At 41.4% G+C, this 15,414-nt stretch overlaps 1 protein-coding gene across 1 annotated transcript in view; it reads left to right on the forward strand.

The window, feature by feature from the left end:
• DNAH6 (dynein axonemal heavy chain 6) overlaps positions 1-15,414 on the forward strand; it is a 271,992-nt gene that overhangs the window by 145,780 nt on the left and 110,798 nt on the right. The window contains exons 40-45 of the mRNA XM_086326512.1: positions 1,727-1,884; positions 5,613-5,744; positions 9,848-10,019; positions 10,946-11,092; positions 11,706-11,779; positions 14,007-14,161. Of these exons, the coding sequence (XP_086182638.1) occupies positions 1,727-1,884; positions 5,613-5,744; positions 9,848-10,019; positions 10,946-11,092; positions 11,706-11,779; positions 14,007-14,161 (838 nt within the window). The remainder of the gene's footprint in view (positions 1-1,726; positions 1,885-5,612; positions 5,745-9,847; positions 10,020-10,945; positions 11,093-11,705; positions 11,780-14,006; positions 14,162-15,414) is intronic.

Consider the following 15,414-nt stretch of genomic DNA (forward strand, 5'->3'; position numbering starts at 1 on the left):
ACCTCCCCAGTGGAAGGTTCCCCTGACCTCCACAATGGAAGGTTCCCCTGACCTCTGCATTGGAAGGTTCCCTGACCTCCTCCCCAATGGAAGATTCCCTGACCTCTCCATTGAAAAGTTCTCTGTTGGCAATGAGTCTCAGCCCCATTCTGTCCCACCCTCCTGAGGCACATCCTGTAGCCTCTTGTGCTATGGTCCGCTTGCCCAGCCCACCGCCTTCCTGGTGGAGCACTAGGCCAAGCTCAGGCCCAGCTGCCCTCCACATGCCATCATCTCACAGGCCTTGCTGTGCCAGCTGCTCTACCAGCCCGTTTTTGTTCCTCCTTTCCTGCTCAAGTAGATGCAGGGAAATAGATACAGTCTTTCTGGTGGGGGCCCCAAATTTTTATGAATGACTGTCTTAGAACCCTTCCATACCCCTGACCTGCTACTTGACTTCCAGAGGCCAGAAAATGAAGTGAGGCCATGGGATTTACCTTATTTTCTTTGCAGTTGTCACTGATGCCAGATACCGGCATGGGTGGAGTCACTTCCTCTGCTTAAGTTGTTCTCTTTTCTCTGTTTATCACTTTTTTTTTTTTCTGAATGTACATATTGACTCTCTTTAGGTTAAATGTGACATTGTGCAGCTCCAGTGGATTTCCCTTTGATGTAGTTTGTTGTTGTTCAATTACTCAGTCATGTCCGACTCTTTGCAACCCCATGGACTGCGGCATGCTAGGCTTCCTTGTCCTTCACTATCCCTGTTTTGATGTTATAAAGGTGCTTTTGAAAATCCAGCCATGCTTTCCCTATAGAGGGTAGTGGGATGGCATTTATGTAAGGAAACCTGGAGATTTGTCTGCTTCCTAGTGTGAAAACGAAATGACCTTCTTCATTCCGTGCCCAGGCTGCACAGTTGGTGAGGACGGTTGGGAGTCGTTGGGGTTAAGGAAGGTCACCCAAAATGCTGGCATCATCCTGCACCGGGATGGTGAGAGTGAGTGCTGTGCTTAGGACGCACTTCATTTCCTAAGCTGGAGGTTCTTAACCTAGAATTACAAAATCATATCTGGGAAAGCACTCATGCATTTTCTAAGAAGGCCTGCAACTTTCAGCATGTTTTCCAAAGGGTTCAAGCAATCAAAAAGAATCCCTCAACACTGTAAATCAATTATGTATGCTCAGTTGCTCAGTCATGTCTGACTCTTTGCGACCCCATGGACTGTGGCCTGCCAGGCTCCTCTGTCCATGGGATTTCCCAGGCAAAGGTACTGGAGTGAGTTGCCATTTTGGTGAGGGACCATCTGATAATGTGGGTATCTGGGCTGAGTCTGTAACTCCCTGTCAGAGCCTGGATGGGGCCAGAGGGAGGACTCTCCTCCTCAACTCAGGATTCCCCTAGGGCCCTCCTCACACTTAAAAGCTGAGCTCATTATGACCTACATGGTGTACATTGAGTCCAAAGCCATACCTAAGCTTTGTCTTATGTTTTGAAAGTTTCAAAAGTGAGTCACTCATTTATGTCCAACTCTTTGTGACCCCATGGTCATTAGCCTGCCAGGCTCCTCTGTCCATGGAATTCTCCAGGCAAGAATACTGGAGTGGGTTGCCATTCCCTTCTCCAGGGGATCTTCCCAACCCAGGAATCGAACCTGAGTTTCCTGCATTGCAGGCAGACTCTTTACCATCTGAGTCACCTTACTGAAGACAAATCATAATTCTTAAACTCATTTTCTTTCCCTAGGAGCACCAGGAAACAAACGAGTTGTGATTTTTGTTGACGACCTAAACATGCCCAGGCTGGATCGCTATGGCTCTCAGCCTCCCATTGAATTACTTCGGCAATATCAAGATTTTGGTGGATTTTATGACAGAAACAAACTCTTTTGGAAAGATATACAGGTTACTTTAGGTTTTAAATGACTTTGTGTGTCTCCATGTAAACGGCAATGGAATGTGGTGCACTCATTTGTTAGAGTTGCCATAACTAAGTACCATAGACTGGGTAACTCAAACTGTAGAAATTTATTTTCTCCCAGTTCTAGAAGAGGAAAGTCCAAGGTCAAGATATCAGTAGGGTTGCTTTATTCTGTGGCTTCTCTCCTTGGTTTACAGATGGCCATATTCTCCCTATGTCTTCTTATGATTTTCTCCTTGTGTCCGTCTTTGTTCAAATCATCTCTTCTTATAAGGAGACATCAATCATATTGGATTAAGGCCCATCCTAATGACTTCCTCTTAACTAAGTTACTTCTTTAAATACCCATCTCCAAATATAGTCAGATTGTGGATACTAGGAATTAAGGCTTCAGCCAAAAGGAGGTTCAGTTCAGTTCAGTTCAGTTCAGTCACTCAGTCCTGTCTGACTCTTTGCGACCCCATGAACTGCCACATGCCAGGCTTCCCTGTCCATCACTAACTCCCAGAGCTAGTTCAAACTCATGTCCATTGAGTCGGTGATGCCATCCAACCATCTCATCCTCTGTCTTCCCCCTCTCCTCCCACCTTCACTCTTTCCCAGAATCAGAGTCATTTCAAATGAGTTAGTTCTTTGCATCAGGTGGCCAAAATATTGGAGTTTCAGCTTCAGCATCAGTCCTTCCAATGAACACCCAGGACTGATCTCCTTTAGCATGGACTGGTTGGATCTCCTTGCAGTCCAACGGACTCTCAAGAGTCTTCTCCAACACCACAGTTCAAAAGCATCAATTCTTCGTCACTCAGCTTTCTTTATAGTCCAACTCTCACATCCATACATGACTACTAGAAAAACCATAGCTTTGACTAGACAGACCTTTATTGGCAAAGTAACGTCTCTGCTTTTTAATATGTTGTCTAGGTTGTTCATAGCTTTTCTTCCAAAGAGCAAGTGTCTTTTAATTTCATGGCTGAAGTCACCATCTGCAGTGATTTTGGAGACCAAAAAAATAAAGTCTCTCACTGTTTCCATTGTTTTCCCATCTATTTGCCATGAAGTTGTGGGACTGGATGCCATGATCTTAGTTTTCTGAATGTTGAACTTTAAGCCAACTTTTCCCTCTCCTCTTTCACTTTCATCAATAGGCTCTTTAGTTCTTCTTCACTTTCTGCCATAAGGATGGTGTCATCTGCATATCTGAGGTTATTGATATTTCTCCCGGCAATCTTGATTCTAGCTTGTGCTTCATCCAGACTGGCATTTCGCGTGATGTACTCTGCATGTAAGTTAAATAAGCAAGGTGACAATGTACAGCCTTGATGTACTGCTTTCCTGATTTGGAACCAGTCTGTTGTTCCATGTCCAGTTCTAACTGTTGCTTCCTGACCTGCATACAGATTTCTCAGGTGGCCTGGTATCCTTTAAGAATTTTCCACAGTTTGTTGTGATCCACACAATCAAAGGCTTCGGTGTAGTCCATAAAGCAGAAGTAGATGTTTTTCTGGAACTCTCTTGCTTTTTCAATGATCCAACAGATGTTGGCAATTTGATCTCTGGTTCCTTTGCCTTTTCTAAATCCACCTTGAACATCTGCAAGTTCATGGTTCATGTACTGTTGAAGCCTGGCTTGGAGAATTTTGAGCACATGATTGGCCAAAAGGAGATGGAGACACTCAGCCCATGGCTAATGGCTTTGGTGTTTCTTATATGTGTACTCAGCTGCTCAGTCACGTCCAACTCTTTGCTACCCCATGGACGTTGCCTGCCAGGCTCCTCTGTCCATGGGATTCTCCAGGCAAGAATACTGGTATGGGTAACCATTTCCTTCTTCAAGCGATCTTCCCAACCCAAGGGTGGAACCCATGTTTCTTGCATCTCCTCCATTGGCAGGAAGATTCTTTACTGCTGCACCACCTGGAGTTAAGGCTTTAGCACATGAGTGGTGGAAAGGAGGTACAGACAAACACATAAGTCAGCCATGACATATGGCTTTAATGTTCTTATGTGTAACTTCATTCAATCTATATTGAGTTCACGCCATGCTTGATTCATGAGATTTATAGACAAGTGTGACAGCCCTGGCCTCCTTAGCTTCAGAAGATAGAAGAGCATGTGTTGTAATGCAGGGTTATATAATGTGGAGAGAGACTGGGGGGAGGCAGGAGTGGGCAGTGGGTTGATGATCAGAGAATCTTTCCCAGAAGAGGTGATATCAGAACAGGATTTTGTAGGCAAGGCAGGGCAAACCAAGGAAAGGGAGCTATTTGCATCTCAAAGCAGATAGTTTGGAACACTACTTGTAGGGTGTAGAATACTACTTGCAGGGTATGGAATGTGGGCACCAAAGCAACAGGAGAAGCAGAGGTCAGACCAGGGGATCATAGTACCATGAAGAGGAATGTAGATTTATCTTCTAAGACAGGGGTCCCCAACCTCCAGGATCTAATACCTGATGATCTGAGGTGGAGCTCATGTAATAATAATAGAAATTAAGTTCACAGTAAATGTTACGCTCTTGAATCATCCAAACCGCACCCCCCACCCCTCCCCCCTCCCCGCCCCCGCCACATTGTAGGTGGAAAAATTTTTTTCCACAAAACTGGTCCCTGGTGCCAAAAGGGTTGGGGACCACTGGTGTAAGTCATGGGGAGCCTCTGAGGAAGCGTTATAGAAAGATCCCCTTGGCTTCAGCGAAGGTATAGACTAATGAAGAGGCAAGATCAGAGGCCCCTGTGATACATATACTGACCAACTGAACATGTTATGACCAGAGGCTCACAGGAACCTAGCTCTGTTTTTCCCCTAGGAGCAGTGGTTCAGGATGCATTAAGCCAGTGTTCCTGGTGATTTTATAGAACATGCTACTGCTAAGTCACATCAGTCGTGTCCAACTCTGTGCGACCCCATAGACGGCAGCCCACAAGGCTCCCCAGTCCCTGGAGTGGGTTGCCATTTCCTTCTCCAATGCGTGAAAGTGAAAAGTGAAAGTGAAGTCACTCAGTCGTGTCCGACCCTCAGTGACCCCATGGACTGCAGCCTTCCAGGCTCCTCTGTCCATGGGATTTTCCAGGCAAGAGTACTGGAGTGGGGTGCCAACTACCACAAATAATAAGAATTGACTATTCTTACTATTTGTTGAATGAATGTACTTTAACCTAAGGTACAAATTTTTACAATTTTTTAAAATTCAATTTTTACATAGGAGTATTTCTACAAGGTCAGTGAGTTAGCTGAATGACCTTGAATAACTTATTTAACCATCTGGGGCCTTGATTTTTTTTTTTTTTCATCTATAAAATGGAGGTAATAACAGTGATCTCCTAAGGTGGTTGTGAGAATTAAGTTGGATAACATGCAGGAAAATACAACACAATATCATCCTATGATGGTGGTGGTGGTGTTGTTTAGTCACTACTAAGTCTTGTCCAACTTTTTTCCAACCGCATGGACTATGGCTCACCAGCTTCCTCTGTGCATAGGATTTCCCAGGCAAGAATACTGGAGTGGGTTGTCATTTCCTTCTCCATAGGATCTTCCTAACCCAGAAATCGAAGCTATGTCCCCTGCATTGGCAGGCGGGTTCTTTACCACTGAGCTACCAGGATGTCCTGTGATAGATCCTCCAAAAATGTTGGTTGAGTCCTGCCATTGGGATGGGTAGATCTCATCTGCATCTTTGCTGGGTGACCCAGGTGGATTTCTCTCTCTACAGGACGTAACAATCGTATCGGCATGTGCACCTCCAGGTGGTGGCCGCAACCCTGTGACCCCTCGCTTCATCCGGCACTTCAGCATGCTCTGCCTCCCGATGCCCTCAGAGCACAGTCTGAAACAGATTTTTCAGGTGAATGTGGATTCCAATCTGGGCACAAAGGGTAAAGAAAATTTATTTGTTCCAAGGCTCACGCAATCAGCACAGCCTGTTGTGTTTCTAGGGAGCCCATCCATTCTGCCTGATCAGAAACCAGGTAAACATAGGGGCATCTGGGCAGTAGTTGATAGGCATTTGCATCATGACCTTCTGTGTTTATAGTCTCAGAGGTAGTCTTATAAATGAGGAAAGAGAGTCAGAACACCTCCCATACCTCTAAGGAAGGCTGTATTCTGGGCCCTTGACTCTCAGGAGATATCATCCCCACCTAGCTCCCACTTCGGTGCTCATCTCCTCCCTGACCGCCATGTCTGTGTCCGCTTGCCCAGCAAACGCCAGCCCCAATAACCAACAAGTTCAAGCACAGCATACCTAACCCAGAATTCATCACCCCTGCTGCCCCCACCCTCCCAAGAGAAACAACCACCGATATTTCTTCCATCTGTACAAACTTTCCCAGGAGACCACTTCTTTATCCTTTAAAATGGGTAAGTAACTGTGTCTGCCCTGTAAATGCTCAACAGAAGTGTTCATTAAGTGCATGGCATTATTCTGAATAGAACAATGAGAGACCTTGAAGCAGCATGACCAAGCCGAGTATGTCATGCCAACTATTAATAGCAAAGATGCTTAGAGGAGACAGCCGGTGAGCCGAGTCCTGCAGGGTGAAATTGACAGAGAGGATCAGAAACACACTGGTGAATGTGGTCACAGAGGCCAGAAGTGGTAATGTGGGCATCCAGGTAAGTTAAGACAGGTGACTGGTCAGGAGAAACTGGCTTTGGTGACCATAGCCCAGGAGTCAGAGAGGCAGTGATGCTGGCATTAACCAGCCTCTACATTTACCAGCATCTTCCTCTCCTTCCAATGGGGCCTTCTTAGAGGAGAGAAAGGACCAGACCCGGCACATACACAACAGTTTATAGAAAGTAGTTTTCATATTGAAATAACTTACATCCGTGGGAAATTATTTTTAATAAATTTGAAGTCATTCCAATAAGCTGTTTAGGATCTAAGGCCAAAAGGATACATGAGAAATGCCACATTTGGAAAAACTTTTAGAGAGTACTTTAGAATAGGGGAGGATGGGAGCTTATCTCCCATAATTAAGCAACAAGTAAAAAACGTGACAAGAAGCAGGTAACAGGGACCAATACAGGTATTAGGAGACTTTTTAACCCCCTCTTTTTGTTGAGTACCCTTCTGTATATATTCTAGTCTGAAATGAGTGATTCACAACCATGCTGTCCTAACACACCCTTGTGATATGATCAGTGGTGAGGGAATGTCCCAAGTAACTTATGCCTAATGATAAAGTACTGAATTTGTAAATTGTTTTACATTTTAATAAATTCAAGCAATTCAGAGTTATCCCAACAACAACAACAACAAAAATGGCATTTTTAACTCATTCCAAAATGCTTTCTTGGGTGGGAAGAAGATAAGAGTCTGGGCTCCTGGAAATCAAATTGATCCGAACCCTCAGCCTCCTGCCTCTGTCTGTAGGAATGTTACATCCACAGAAATATGTCACTTACAGGAGCATCATGCAGCAAATACGTCACAGCTGAAAATGAGCAGGAATTACTTCTTCCTACTGTAACCTAGAGGCTAGTATTTAAAACTCGCACTAACCAAGGCCACAATGGAAATGCAAAGCAGCAAAATTGAGATTCTGGGGGCCACTAAGTTGGACTGTATTCACATGGGAACATGTGTTTTCCTCATTACCAGGATGGACTGGATATTTTATCTGTAGAAGAAAGGACTTGGATTCCAAGCTTTCTTTTTAATCACAACCCATCTAAGCAGAGTTCAAGAGTTCACAGTCCACCTTTCCTGTCCTTTGTGTGGAGGAGAAGGAACTTGGGGATAAACAAGAATTGAAAAAAGCAAAATCAACAAGTAAAAGTAAATTTGTTGATAGCAACATAAATAAACTGATCTATGTTTACTACATAAAAGAAACCTATGAGTCTACATAGTATATGTATCAGATCAGATCAGATCAGTCACTCAGTCGTGTCCGACTTTTTGCGACCCCATGAATCGCAGCACGCCAGGCCTCCCTGTCCATCACCAACTCCCGGAGTTCACTCAGACTCACGTCCATCGAGTCAGTGATGCCATCCAGCCATCTCATCCTCTGTCGTCCCCTTCTCCTCTTGCCCCCAATCCCTCCCAGCATCAGAGTCTTTTCCAATGAGTCAACTCTTTGAATGAGGTGGCCAAAGTACTGGAGTTCCAGCTTTCGCATCATTCCTTCCAAAGAAATCCCAGGGCTGATCTTCAGAATGGACTGGCTGGATCTCCTTGCAGTTCAAGGGACTCTCAAGAGTCTTCTCCAACACCACAGTTCAAAAGCATCAATTCTTCGGCGCTCAGCCTTCTTCACATATATAATATATAATATGCTTATACTTATGTTTTTAATTGTCTCTTAGTTCTAAAACAATCAGTAATATCACAACTTTCTTGAGAGTCTATTTTAAGTTAGTTAAACAACACATATATGCAGGGAGATACCCATTAACAATGGGTCATAGTTTGGATTATGTACAGTTGTAGGTGAATCAAGAACCATGGTTCACACACATTTTAGTTGTTTATCTGCTGGAATTTTTGTGCAAAAATATGCATCACTATATATTCTGAAGGTAAATTGAATAGCATACAACAGATTAAATTGATAATGTCACTAAATTAGATGTAAATTCTTTTTTTTTTTTTGGCCACTTGGCATCTGGGATCTTAGTTCCCTGACCAGGGATCAAACCCACACCCCCTGCACTGGAAATGCAGAGTCTTAACCACTGAACCATCAGGGAGGTCCCTGAACTTAGTTGTAAATTCTAATTAGAAAGATATAACAGCAGTGATTAAAAGCCATGATCAACTCCATAAAACATTACTAATGTCCTCATGACAAATCCATCTTTCCTTAAACTGTGGAAATTCTGTCTTTGTCTTGTATGAATATTCTCAGTAAAACTTTTAAAAGTTGGCAAACATGTCATATAAGCCAGATCTTTGGACAGAATACCAAGCTGTGATCCTCAGTAAACTTGATAGCCACCTGATAGTTTTAATTTATGAATATCAGTTTAATAGCCCTTCATTCATTCACTAAAGAAATACTTGATGAGTATCAACCATGCACCAGATGTTGGTACATCACTTTAAGCAAAACAGATGCCACCCCTGTCCTCATAGATCTTCTACCATAGAGACAGATAATACAGATAAATGAACTAACATATATGTAATTATAAATATATACTTTATATATATATAACTGTACTTGCATATATACAACTATATTCATATGTAAAATACTATATTTGTATACATACAACTGTTGTTGTTCAGTCGCTAAGTCATGTCCTACTATTTGCAACCCATGAACTGTAGCACCCCAGGCTTCCCTGTCCTTCACTGTCTCCCGGAGTTTGCTCAAACTCATGTCCATCGAGTCAGTGAAAGTGAAAGAGAAGTTGCTCAGTCGTGTCCAACTCTTTGTGACCCCATGGACTGTAGCCTGCCAAGTTCCTCCATCCATGAGATTTTCCAGGCAAGAATACTGGAGTGGGCTGCCATTTCCTTCTCCAGAGGATCTTCCTACTGCAGATAGGACTGCAGTAGGACTTTATTGTTTATCTCTTTTATAGACAGTAATTCATATATGCTGATCCCAAGTGCCTGATTTGTGAAAAGTGTTAGTTGCTCAGTCATGTCCAACTCTTTGCGACCCTGGACTGTAGCCCACCAGACTCCTCTGTCTCTGGATTCTCCAGGCAAGAGAATCCAGAGAATCCACTGGAGTGGGTAGCCATTCCCTTCTCCAGTGGATTGTCCCAACCCAGGGATCAAACCCAGGTCTCCTGCACTGCAGGCGAAGTCTTTACTGTCTGAGCCACCAGGGAAGCCCAAATGCCTATTTTACCCCTTTCCCAGAAAAGAAGACTTTTTAACATCCACATGTCCTTGCACTGGAATTTGATCAGGTCTGGAGTATTTGAAAGATAAATTTTGGTTGAAAACATTCCAACCCTCTTATATTACATTTCTGGTTCTAGGCCATCTTAAACGGCTTCCTGAATGACTTCACACCAGCTGTAAAGCAAACTGCATCCAACATTGTGGAAGCCTCAGTTGAAATCTACAACAGGATGAGTGTTGATCTTCTGCCAACACCAGCCAAGTCTCATTACGTCTTTAACTTGAGGGATTTATCTAAATGTGTGCAAGGTAGTGTATGGAACTCTCGTTCCCTGGCCTGCACCCTCCTTCCATTTCCATTCACCCACACATCCCTCCATAAAAGTGTATGTACATGGGTGTCTGAGATTTGCCTGGAAATTCCATTACAGTATCCCTGGTTTAGTCACCCTCCACCCCCACCCTTCACTGACTGCTCCACAACTTTCCTCAAACCACCATCCCATTTCTCACTCCCAGCTGGTGGCCTGTCTTCTTTTTCACTGAAGGAAAAAAAAAATATATGTATAGAATCAAACCAGAAGGGGTTCCTCTTCCAAATCTCCCAGACACCCTGCCCCTGCCTTCTCTCCCACTGCAGTGGTTCAGCTGTCCCTGCCCCTAATATATGCCAACAGCCTCCATGGTACTGAACCCATCCCCTCCTGCTGACTCTAGGATTTTGCTTTATGCGTCCCCCTTCTCTTCTGCATTGTCAGTACTTCTTCTGTCAGATCATCCCTAACAGCATACGATTCTGCTATAATACCTCCCATCTTAAAAGACACAATTCTCTTGGGACTTCCCTGAATGTCCAATGGTTAAGACTCTGCCTTCCAGTGCAGGGAACGTGGGTCCTATCCCTGATCGAGGAACTAAGATTCCACATGCCACAGTGGTGTGGCCAAAATTGTTTTAAAAATAAAATAAGCTACAAAGATATTAAAAAATAATAATAATAGTTCTCTTTAGGCCCCATATCCCCCTTCTGCTACCCTCCTCATTTGTGCTGATAATGTGTCCCCAATTTTGCTTTCAAAAAATGAGGTCACAATGACTATATGTATATACCCAACTACCCATTTCCTTTAGTGTGGGATAAAGTTGAACTTACGGATTTTCTCATTAATTAAACTATCACTAGATATTCCACAATTGTAGAGTTTTTCTTTTCTCCCTTTCTGAAAAAAAAACAGGTATTCTTCAGTGTGACCCAGGAACAATAAGAGAAGAAATACAGATCTTCAGACTCTTCTGCCATGAATGTCAAAGAGTCTTCCATGATCGTTTGATTAATAATGAAGATAAGCACTATTTCCATGCTATTTTGACAGAAATGGCCAGTAAATATCAATCTTTATATCAATCTATCCTTCTTTATTTAGTTAGGTTTTTTCAGGGGTTATTTTTATTGTTTAGTAGAAAAACAATTTGTTTTCTAATCCTAGCCATTAGATGACCGAGGAGACACAATTTGGTTTCTAAAAATGAGCAAAATAAATTGTAATCATTCATTAGTAAAAGTTTTTTTCTTTGATGACCCACATATATAACAACATGTGAAGTATTATGAAAATCATTTCATTGAAATTCAGGAAGAATTAATATTCCTAATTCAGTATAGAATTTTAAGTAGAGGAGGGAAAGTAGAAAATAAACAGCATTTTGTCAGGTAAGAAGCCAGGATACTTCTAAAGTATTTATTTATTAATATGTATTCATATCTGTTATTTAATAAAAATGATTATTAATAGTAAGTATTCTTAACCTTAAATTCAAGAGATTATCAATAAAACCAAAGTGATGTGGTATTAACATGGTCTTTCTCTCAGTTTCATGTGTATTAATTAGGCTTCTAAGTAAAGTACCAGGGGTAGTTATTGTGTGTATCTTACCATTAATACCCTGCATTCAAGCTAATCATTATATTAAAAATTGATTTTATTTTTTGAATAGACAAACATTTTGGAATTGCTATAGGCCTGGAATATTTTTTGACTAGGCCCATCATATTTGGAGATTTCATTAAGGTAAGTGTGTTGTAGTGACTTGACTACATTTGAAATTTATAAAACATTTACTGTTTTCTAGTTCAAGTTCATATTCTACAGGAGCTTTGCACATGTGAAGATTCAAGACCTAGACTGGGGGTGGAGGGTGGTCAGCAAACTATGGTCCATAGTCCAAATCCACTCACCACTCATGTTTGTAAATGAAGTTCTATAGGAACACAGGACCCATTTGACTCTGTCTTATTTATCTGGTTGCTTTCTAATGACCAAACAGACTGAAGTACTAGCAACAGTTACTATATGACCTGCAAAGCCTAAAATATTTACTATATGGCTCTTGAGAGAAAAAGATTGCTGACTTCTGATCTAGTTACATTCATTTTGATAACAGTGAATCAGAGACTGAATTATCAGGTATTCCATTTGAAAGGAAGCAAAGAAGTTTAGTCTGTTAACTCAGAACTGGAATTCTCTTACCATATTCTATGTAGCTCTTCAGACTCTGCTCAGATATTTCCAGTGATGAGAAGCTAATTAGTTAGCAGTTAGCTAGCTAATTAGTTAGCTAATTAGTTAGCCTTCTTCATTTCAGGGTAGCTCTAATTAGTAGCAAAATTTTCCTTTTACTAAGTGCTTCAATCCTGGATGTTCATTGGAAGGATGGATGTTGAAGCTGAAACTCCAATACTTTGGCCACCTGATGCAAAGACCTAACTCATTTGAAAACACCCTGATGCTGGGAAAGATTGAGGGCAGGAGGAGAAGGGGATGACAGAGGATGAGATGGTTGGATGGCATCACCAACTCAATGGACATGAGTTTGGGTAAACTCCAGGAGTTGGTGATGGACAGGGAGGCCTGGTGTGCTGCAATTCATGGGGTCGCAAAGAGTCGGACACAACTGAGTGACTGAACTAAAGTGCCTCAAGTCTGTCCCCCCTAATAACATCTACATGTAGGCCCTAATTTTACCTTCTAGACCCACCTAGAATATACTTCTTATAGGTGAGTAATCTTAGTCTAGGTTAAAAGACTTCTATCTAACTAACTACCGTACCTATGTTGACAGGTAGCCATCTTGTTTTACCAAGACGACTCTTGCTTGGGCACACACAACACTACTAGTGTGTCTAAGAAAGCAAGGGCCATGTCTGCTTAGTTCAACTTAAATCCTGTTTCCTACACAGAGCTGCAGCAGTGGCTCTCAACCAGTGGTATTTAAACAAATGAATGGATTCATCTTTATATTATATTTATGCAATATCTCACCACTCTGGTAACCCTAGACAACAAAAAATGGTAATAATAAACAATTTATTCTATGCACTATATATATTTAATATTTCTTTTTAAAAGTTTAAAGCTTATTTTCAGGTGGTGATTATATTTCCTATGTGTTTCTAATGGTGGTATTATCAAATGGGAAAATGAAGCAAAGCAAAGAGCAGTTGGACTCTTCTTCCGTTGCCTATGTGTATTTTAGTCAAAGATTTCAAAAGAAAATGTCCCCGGGACAGTTGCTATGGCAAAGACAATTAATTATCAATAGGTCCAAACAGGAACTCAGTGCCCTATAGTTTGTACCAAATATCATTCTCAATGATTTATTTAAACAAATGACTAGTATGTAAAAACTACATATAGTTCTAGCATGATTTTTTAATAAACAGTCTGCCAAACCTAATTTTCAACCATTTCACTTTTCTGATGTCAACAGCCTAGGAGCAAAAGTATGAAACCAGAGTTAAGTTAAATGAGAGAGAAGTGAGAAAATTTTTTAAATCATTTCTGAACTTTTGTGTGAATTTTATTGCAAAGATCATTTGAAATTCCAGTGTCTCACTTGAAGCTGCTGCTGCTAAGTCACTTCAGTCCTGTCTGACTCTGTGCGACCCCAGAGACGGCAGTCCACCAGGCTCCCCCGTCCCTGGGATTCTCCAGGCAAGAACACTGGAGTGGGTTGCCATTTCCTCCTCCAATGCATGAAAGGGAAAAGTGAAAGTGAAGTCACTCAGTTGTATCTGACTCTTAACGAAGAGGTTGAATTAAATTAATTTTTCAGTTAACCATGAATATCTGAGTTACTTTAATCCCATTTCCTTCATTTTACAGCCCTGCTAGCATATATAAGCAAATGATTAAATAGAAATAGAAATAATGACCCCTCCTAAGGTTATGTTTATTATATATGTTTATACATCAGAACTGATCCAACTTGGTTCTTATCCAATAAATCGTCTTCTAGTTTGGAGCAGATAGATCTGACCGGATTTATGATGACATGCCTGATATGGAGAAAATCGCAAATGTTCTACAGGACTACCTTGATGATTATAACCTTATAAACCCCAAAGAAGTAAAGCTGGTGTTCTTCCAGGATGCTATAGAGCATGTTTCAAGGTAAAGTGCCATCAAGTACCCAATAATGCATTGATCTATTTTCTTTTATATTAAAAGGTAAGGATTAAGTTATACAAACTCTTAAAATTGACTGCTAGATGGACAAAGGTCTATTACCAAATCTTGCTATAACTTAAAAGTTATTTTTGATATCTTTAAAATATGTATGGCATGAACTTTGTATGCAATCTCGAAAGTCATTATTTTTGCAAAATATTAATAGATTGCTTTTGTTTTGAAAATGTCCTGTCTCATTACAAAATAATTTTTAAAATCTAAATGTGGTTTACAGAAATATACAGAGTAGCCAGACTGATTTAACATGCATGCCTAAAGAAATAGGAGATTTTGCTTTGTTTGTAGCAAAACAAGTCAAATGCAAGGACCGTAGATTCCATCTGCTTATGAGTCTGACTCATACCCACTGCAGGTATCCTGTGAGGGCCATCCCTGATGTCTAGGTATCGAGTCTGAATATCTGCAGTCCTTGGGGCACACACAACTTTTTGAAGTGGCTCTTGTCCTATTGAACAATTCTGAAATTGTAAAAATGTGTTAAAAATGTTAAAATGACAAGGTTATACTGTATAGCACAGGGACTTATATTCAACATCCTGTGACAAACCATAATGGAAAATGATATATAGGTGTGTGTATAACTGAGTCACTTTGCTCTACAGAAGAAATAAACACAAAATTGTCAATCAACTGTACCTCAGTAAAAAAAAATTTTAAGTGTTGGAATGACCCTTCAAAGGTAAGTTAAGATCTGCTCCCCGTAACTTCTGATACTCCATCTTCTGATACCAATGGCACTGAGTGTGACTATAAACCATGATATGGAATATCTCATTTAACTTCGGTAACACTTATCTGTGGCTCAATATCATGATCTTTCTAAATATAAGGCTCAGAGAATGTTCCAATGGTCTGATGCTATATAATAATCCACTGTAATACTTAGTAGCTTCATTTTTTTCATTATTTCTCATGGGTCCCAGCCATTCTTCCCTGGGATCTCTCACACAATTGCAGTCAGACTCCGCCTAGAACACTCTGCCTCCATGTGGACTCCACTGTCTCTGCATGAGCATCATGAGAGTGTTGGGACTTCTTACATGGTAACTCAGGGCTCCAAAGGCTTGTGCCCCAAAAGACTACCAGGCTGAAGGCAAATGGCCTTTCACAACACAGCCTTGGGAGTTACTCAGCATTGCTTCTGCCATACTTTATCAGGCCGAAGATTCATACTG

The sequence above is a fragment of the Bos grunniens genome, chromosome 11 (assembly GCF_055505025.1).
Source record: "Bos grunniens cultivar Pamir isolate PY7600 chromosome 11, Bosgru_T2T1.0, whole genome shotgun sequence".
NCBI lineage: Eukaryota > Metazoa > Chordata > Mammalia > Artiodactyla > Bovidae > Bos > Bos grunniens.